Here is an 8325-nt window from a genome sequence, read left to right on the forward strand (position 1 = left end):
ACAGGAATTCACGTCACATCCTGAAGTATCTTGTATTTGTAAAGTCTATGACCGCGACGATAACGTGTCGCGGCTTTGCGTCGCTACACTTCGTTCTGCTTCGAATCAAAGATAATTGATAACTCCTTAACGATAACCAATAAAATTAGTGCCGCGTGCAAACGTTTCTTAATTTGCACGCGACACTAACGAATTATTTCAATATATTGCTACTGTTGCCTTATTGCGATATCATTGCTGGTCACGCGGTTTTGCGAACGATTTTCGGGTCAAACAAATTTGTTATAGGGTTTCCTATTTGAATATGTATTTGAAAAGACCGGAATTTGATACCGATAGCGCCTTTCTTAAAGTCGTAGCAGTAAAAATGTAAATAGAGAAACAAGGGTGTATAAAGTTATATCAGGTCTTATTTTCAGAGTAAGTTAGGTTTATATTTGTACGCTCATAAAGCACGTACAACTCTTTTTAGTACTGTATATGCTAATTACTGGCCTTGACCATCAAAAAGCTCTCTTATATTTAATCAATAACACTTTAAAATACTTTATCTGTGTGATTTGTACTCTTAGCTAATCTAAGACTCTTTGAATGTCGCGTGAGAATCTTGACAGAGCTTAAGATAATAGAGACACAATAAATTATTATAATGATAAGTAAGAGATAAGAGTGCCTAAGAATACAACAAACCTCTAAATATTGTTTGAGACATTCCTTCTTATATTATAGTCTATTTGGTCAACAACCTTTCATGGAATATCCTCCACAAATGATTGCGTTTGATTGGTAATTTTAACCGAGCTAGAACATTATCCTAGCCATAATCAAGGATTTATTCAAGTTCAAAAGCTTGATAACACCTGGTTGTACACTGAAATATCGTTAGGTCTTAAAAAGAAAACAAACAAATAACTTTATTATGTATTTATTGACATTAAATGCGTTTTGGTTTCGTTTTTGTATAATACAATAGTATAGTTCTATACACGTTAACATCTAATTAGAAGAGGCGAATAAAACCCTTTCCTGGTTTTCAAGTGCTCACGGCCGCGTGTACACAATACAGCTACGAAACGCGCGTGCTACGTAGCGATACATTCACGCTGTGCTACGAATATCACGCTACAGATTGCGTAGCAGATGTAATGCTACGCTATTCATATCTGCTACATTTTCATTACGCACGCGAACTAATCGTATCTGTATTCGACTGGTTTGACAGCTACTGTATAAATAAGAACGAAAACGATGCAATGCTTGTTCGTCAAAAGGGATAAGGTAAAGAGTCCATCAAATAACTAAGTGGAAGATCTGTGAAAATACACAAAGTTGTTAAACCAGTCCGAACACGCTACGCTGTATAACTACGTCACGCTGCGAGTGTACTGTGTGTAGTGTGTACACTCGGCCGCCGAGCACCGACACCGGCACCGTGTCACGCAGTGGCGTGACAACCGCGTGCCACTTCGCTCCATCCCCACAACTCTTTATACATTTATATAAGCGTCTTACGGAAACATTGATATTATTGTAAGCTCTTATATTTGATATCATATAATTATGTAGATAAAGATAGTATTTATTTATAGAGTGAGTGTTACAAAATAATTTATTTATATTATACATTAAAGTTTAACGAAGCGTACACACTAACGCGTAAAGTGTTCATAGAAGTCTGATCGATACATCTGTCATTTATAATTTTAAAACATTCAAATAAATTGTAACTCAACAATGTCTATGAGCGGTAAAATATTTTAATACTGTTATAAAATATAGTGTCTTTATTGGTCTACTGACGCATGGGGTGGCGCACACAGGCGTCGGACAGAAATACGCAATTGTACGTGCGGTCGCATGATTGAATACATTATATTACAAAAATATTACACCTTTTTTCAGGGAGAAATTGAGGAACAGCACTAGCAATGTACGCGACAGACGTCCTTTCCTTGTTTTCTGGAAGACACGATAGATTTCGTGAAAGCTCAAATAACTCGTAATGTATCCTTTCTGCACCATTAAGAAGTGCTGGCAATGAATACAAATTCATAGAAAATATTATAAAAAACTAAAATAAAATACATCTCTTATTTGTAAAAAAAAATACGAAGTTAAGTAAATAAAAATGACTACTGTTTATATGTTACCTCCACAAAAAATTAATTTAAATCGATAACATACATAAATCGTATGAGTCATGGCTCAACCAATTTTTAAAACACCACTTAAAACACAACACAATTTGCCCAATAGGCCCAACCACACAGATAATGTGATAATGATATTTCCAAGTATGATATTTCATGTATTTCTGTCTTACAGCTGTATAAGCGTGCGCGTCACTAACTATACTATTGTAATAAGGCTGCTTTTATAATCGCACTTACGAGCCTTAAGGATAAGTGCGTCTCAAAGCTGACATAATTGCAATACATCCCTTTATTGACCTCACAGCGCACACGCAGCTCCTAGAACGACTATAATATCAGCCTACAGTAACGGGTGCAAATTTTGCGCGGGCGCATCACAGATGACGCCCTGCTCTATCCACAACTACGAATTATACATCCATTTAACACAAGCAATTGACAATAAATTATAGTAACTACATTATCAGTAGGATAACTATATCTCCGTTGATGGTAAATACATGTTGTAAGTATATGAATATTGAAATTTAAAAAAGTTAAAAACTGGACGATCATAGAAGAAGGAAGCTTCGTTTCTTAATTATTATTATTGCTAACCTTAAATTTAGTATATCGTATAAGTATCTCACTGAACGCGATAAATTGTACTAAATGAATATACAGTCAGGTATTTGTTCGTCGGTACATACATACACATACTACTCGACGTGACGTCGCCCGTGGCACGCGGCACGCAGCACGCGGCACGCGGGCGACGGGCGCACAGACATGACACGCTGACCGTCGCGGCGGTAACTACGATACTTATCTACATCTCTCTGTATCATCATTTGATAAAACTATATTATATCGCCACTTTCGTTGTCTTAAACTTGTCAAACACAGCATAGTATCAGTGAGTAAGCTTGTTAATATCACGAGATGTATGCAAAAATACACAACACTATCTGAAAATAAAATTCTCCAAGTATTTCGTAATTCTTTACTAGCAGCTATCTGGTATTCTGTATATATCGTGCTATATTAGTACAAGCCTGACTCAAAGCACTACACTTGTATGAGCTAACAATGTGTTTTGATCCCATAGTGGCCAGATATCTACAAGTCATGTGCCACAGCCAGTCAAGTATGTCACGCCCGTCATGGCCGCGAGAGTGAATGTGCTTCTCACTATATACAAATATAAAGTACACATTCTATCTTGTAAATAAACTGTGGAAGAAGAGCATACACCATTCACACCATTGCACTCAAGACTATTGGAGAAACACAGGGACCTTCAACTATCTTATCCAAACCTGAACTACTTTGCTTAAATCATGCCTTCTTATGACCTAAGCAATATAGTACATAATTCCAAACCACATTTCTCTCTGTGTTTTACAAGCTGTTACATGACTTTACACAACAAATTCAAACATGAAGAACAGTAATATCTAGCGGAAAGCTTCACAAACACATTTTTGTAAATGGAGGTGAATTAACAATATCAATTGTGACATTAAAATACTAAACGTTTATCACAAGACTCGGTCTCTCGCAGCCACGAAGCAAATAAATTAATTATTATATCTAAATTAAATTATGTATACTACTGAATAAAGTAGAATCGTGCTCGTAGATGAAACATGTCGGTGAAGTATATCCGGGTGAGGTGTAGACGTCGCGGGGTCGCGCGCCGGGTCGCGTCCGGGAGTCTTTCAGTCCGAGAGCACACTAGTGACGTCACGCGCCGCCGCCCGCCGCCCCCTGCACTCCACTGCACTGTCTCGCACTACACTGGCACTGCACTCGCACTGCACTACACCACGTCACACTGCAGGAGGCTGCTGGCGCTCCCGGCTCGGAGGCGCGGCGCGTGCCGGCGGGGGAAGGGCACTACACGAAGTCCCCGTCACTAGCGTGGGGCCGCACTCACACGTAGTGGTGGGGCTCCCGCGGCAGCATGGGCTCGGTGTCGGGCTCGTCCAGCGTGGGGTCGGCCCAGTCCCGCGGCCGCGGGCTCACCAGACCACAGAACCGGCACCCGAAGAAGTCGGCGCAATTGTTGAGCGGCCCGCGCGTGAAGGGCGAGCGACCACCGCGTGCCACGAAGTGTCGGTATCGGCTTCGATTTAACTGCTCGTTCGTTGTCATGCCGAGGCACACCACCTGCGAGAATAATGAACATTAGTTCCCATTGTGACACGTACTTCGTTCGCATGCGTCGTTTTTGAACTTACCAAGTACATCTGGCAGCAAGTGAGCACGGTAACCCAGAAGAGATGGAAGGCAGCGTTGAGCATGACCCAGGCGAGCCATGCGTTGCACTGCGCCCACGACAGCAGGATATCAGCGACGCTGGCTCCGTCGGGCACACCGCACTCCGCCAGGAAGTACTGCGCGCCGCCCCACAACATCCACAGGCACATCATCAGTAGACTCGCCAGGAACCCGATGAAGTACAAGTGATTCTTTGCGCCTGGAAGTAATGACCATACATAATAATAAGCAAAGGCTTGCGATAGTAAAACCAACCACAAACCATGAAATCACGGAATTGATACATACCAATACAGTTGCCGACCCAGGGGCAATGGTGGTCGAACTTGGCGACGCAACGGTTGCATACAGAGCAATGCTTGGAGCGCAGCGGGCGTCGTACTAGACATGCCGAGCAAAAGCGTGCTGGTTCAAACCCGCCGCGGGATGACTCTGACAACTCGATTATTGTCTGAAATATAACACAAAAAGAGTTTAAGGAACCAGTCGACGCAAATTTCACTTAGTACTCTGTTATAACGCGACACGTTTCGATATTTAAGAGTGCATTTTTATGGAAGCCCAGCTCATCCATTCGGCACCTCTTGCATCGAAATGTTATAAAGATGTTATAAATAATATCATACCCGGAACTTGTCCTGTCGCGAGGCGGTGATGACGCCGGGGTCGCTGCGCCACGAGCGTAGGAATGTGTACCAGAGCGCGGCCGAGCACAGCCCGAACATGAGCGTCGCGCCCGGCCCCACCGCGGCCATCACGAACACCACCCACGTTATGTAGAACCAGATCTAAAGATAACAAGTTATAGTAATACAGTACACATAATGGAACAGTTAAGTAATGTAATAACATTTAATAAAATGGTATGCCTTAACTAAGTTGGAGAAAGAAATCAGACAAACTGCAGAGTCACAATTCAACAAGTAATGTTTGTTCTAGTAGATTTACATTGTATGTAGTACCCAGTGTCAAAATCCAATGGCTATGCAGTCATTACAGGGCCTACCCATTATCTTATCCTTTTTTACATGCAATGTAAAATTTATGTATAATTAGTAATTTAGTAAGGTTCCATCCTAACTTATTCTCTGTAGAAACTTTCAGTCTAGTATCAAATACAAACCTTTGTAGCAAGATAGACACTGAGAGGGAATATATTCTTGAGGTCATCATCGAACAGCAGGTTGCTGACAAAGTGGAGCAGTGCATAGAAGCAGACAAGAAGGAATGCTTTGACCAGGTACGGCGCGTCCATCTCCAGTACCAGCCCCGTCAAGTAGAACGCCACGAATGGCATCACCACCACACACCACCATCTGAACTTCTGCAACAAAAAATTAACATGAGTTCCATACTAAAACTATAAAAAGGTACATAAAAACAGGGAAATTTGCTGGCTTGTGTAAATGGATGAACATTTCCTTCTCTTTAACAAAAGTTATAGAAAAATAGGCAGGAAAATTCTTGGATTAATTATGGAATTATCTCACTCTCCTTTGTTATAAAAGGCTACCTACTAGCAGGGCCTTAATATTATATTTGTGATTATTAACCTTCATAATATCTACAACTAATACTAATTATCTATTAAGATGGGAAATATCTGTTATATCTTGAATTAATATAAAAGGTTCTTCAATAGGTATTTAAGTTGCTCAAGGATAATATAACAAAGTATCTATTATAAAATGAGCCAGCTTGGTTACATACACGAAAAAAAAAGCATACAAGGACTTTTTTTCATAAGTTTATCATAGGAGGCAATTTGAGGAAAAAGATAGAAAGATTATAGAAATCAAATACTGTTATCATATTAAATATGTTCACAGGGATTAACTAGTAATGTAATAAGTAACGAAAATAACTGTTTACTCATCTTTTATGGATAGTTTCAATTGACAGTAATTCAGGAGTTTTCTAGAATGTAAAACAAACTTGCTACTTCAATTGTGTTATTTATAACTACAGCTATTTGTTGATTGCAAAGTGTATTGTTTAGTCAGTGTAAGCTAGAATAAACATTTGTTTTAACAATGTACATATATTTACTTAATACAAACTTATTTCTCATTCTAATGTATTAGGTAATATCATTAACATGATGTGTGTGATGTTTCACTAGTTATTTCTAGTTTTAATGTATTAGGTAGGTAATAGAATCATCAGTATGTCTATTATAGGCAGGTTGTGTACAATATGTATAAGTACATGATACATAAATTTACTGTACAATCTTATTCATATGTCAGTCATTTAAAGTATATAGAGAGTAATGTCAACATTGCAGACCTTGAACATTTCATTATTATCTTACCTTATCATAAGTTATCCTTCTAAATATGTTCTTTTTATTTGCAGCTAGTGAATGCTCCTTTATTTTGTCTGATACTTTAGCCCCAACCCACAGTGAGTCAGCATTTGCTTGCAGCATGGCCAGTGGGGTCACTCCTCTCAGGTTAGGCACATCCAGGCTTGCATCACCCTGAATATACATAGAAGACCATTACACATATAGTAAAATTTAGTCAGGTTTACAGTGAGCATGAACAACAAATTAGAAATGTACTGACATATAAGATAAGTGTGGATATGGCAGTGGTGTTGCGCGCGAGGATCGCCCAGTGCAGCGCCGTGTTGCCGTGCGAGCGGTCGGTGGGTCGCGGCGAGGCGCCCAGCGTGAGCAGCAGCCGCGCCGGGTCCACGGCCGATACCTTCCAGCACGCCCACATAAGCGGCGTCATGCCCGCCGCATCCGGGTCGTCAGGAGCCACTCCACGCGCCACTAGGTACGCGACCACCGCCGTATGCCCAAACTGCGCCGCCAAGTGAAGGCATGCGCAACCCTCTGCATCCCTCAACGTAGGGTCTGCACCGGCACGCAGCAACAGCACCGTGGCCTCCAGGTGACCCTGACGTGTAGCCCAGTGCAACGGTGTCGACTGTAGCTCGCCGCCGATCGCGTCGACCGTGGCACCTTTCGTCAGCAGGTATTGGATGATCTCGCGGCGGTTGTTGATCGCCGCCCAATGCAGGAGCGTCACGGTCTCGTGATCCGGCTGATTCACATCCCAACCAGCTTCGACTAACTCTTTGACGCGACCGAAGGCACCGTACTGGGTGGCCTTGACGATGTCGAAGCCGCTGTAATCGCGCTCAAGGGGCGCCTGCGGAGGCTCGCGCGGCGGCGGCCCATCGCCGTCGGGCTGCGACTTGCCGCATTGCCCGCTGGCAGCGGCTCCGCATGTACTGTCGTACATGCTTCTAGAATTGGTCTGACAATGTGATCATCACAGTCACCATTTGACAGGAAAGTTCTAATGCACTGATTCAATATACACCTGATTTATTACGTTTTTATTGATACGACAGATACCAAAAATACTATAGCCATACCAAACACAGAGTTATTGACATTTCTTTGTTTTAGTGTTGCAGGACGCAAAAATCAGAGATTTCCATATAAAAAAATAAAAATCTAAAGCCAGATATTCACGACCATTCCTTCGCAGTACTAACCTAGGTAACATACAAGGTAGGTTAATAGTTCATCTACTATTCAAAATTGTTTAACTGTCGGATTTAATTTAAAACGAATAATGATCGGATTAAATTTTCTGAAATGTGTTTCTTAATACCTACTTAATTTGAGTAGTACCTACCTAAAGTATTTTTATTAGAGCGTGGGTTTTGCCTGGGTGAAATTCAGATATTTTATTCATAGCTGATATCAAATAAAAATAACTAACGCACAATACAGTAAATACAACACATAATATAATTCAGTGCCTACATTATATAGGTACGATATATTTTTTGTATTGCAATACTCATACAGATAATGTCATGTCACAGTCTCTTTTTTTTTTTGCTGGTGAGTGGTGGTGGCATTGGCGCGAAAGATTTTTCAGTT

General features: G+C 41.0%; 1 protein-coding gene across 1 annotated transcript; it reads right to left on the minus strand.

The window, feature by feature from the left end:
• Positions 1 to 909: 909 nt before the first annotated feature.
• Positions 910 to 7826, minus strand: Hip14 (palmitoyltransferase Hip14). Its single transcript, XM_076116176.1, has 7 exons — positions 6986 to 7826; positions 6730 to 6897; positions 5539 to 5739; positions 5042 to 5203; positions 4704 to 4866; positions 4376 to 4614; positions 910 to 4304 (listed from the first exon to the last, which is right to left on the minus strand). The coding sequence occupies exons 1-7, from the start codon at positions 7670 to 7672 to the stop codon at positions 4068 to 4070; spliced, it is 1857 nt and encodes a 618-aa protein (XP_075972291.1). The 5' UTR covers positions 7673 to 7826; the 3' UTR covers positions 910 to 4067.
• Between the last annotated feature and the right edge of the window lie 499 nt (positions 7827 to 8325).

Source organism: Anticarsia gemmatalis, chromosome 7 (genome assembly GCF_050436995.1).
Source record: "Anticarsia gemmatalis isolate Benzon Research Colony breed Stoneville strain chromosome 7, ilAntGemm2 primary, whole genome shotgun sequence".
In the NCBI taxonomy this organism is placed as follows: Eukaryota; Metazoa; Arthropoda; class Insecta; order Lepidoptera; family Erebidae; genus Anticarsia; species Anticarsia gemmatalis.

Excerpts from the sequence above, each read along its gene's own strand:
- Hip14 (XM_076116176.1), bottom strand. The coding sequence starts at position 7,672 with ATGTACGACAGTACATGCGGAGCCGCTGCCAGCGGGCAATGCGGCAAG. Across the intron at positions 6,898-6,985 it reads TATCCACACTTATCTTATAT|GGTGATGCAAGCCTGGATGT; the intron begins GTCAGTACATTT and ends ATGTATATTCAG. Across the intron at positions 4,867-5,041 it reads CGCGACAGGACAAGTTCCGG|ACAATAATCGAGTTGTCAGA; the intron begins GTATGATATTAT and ends GTTATATTTCAG.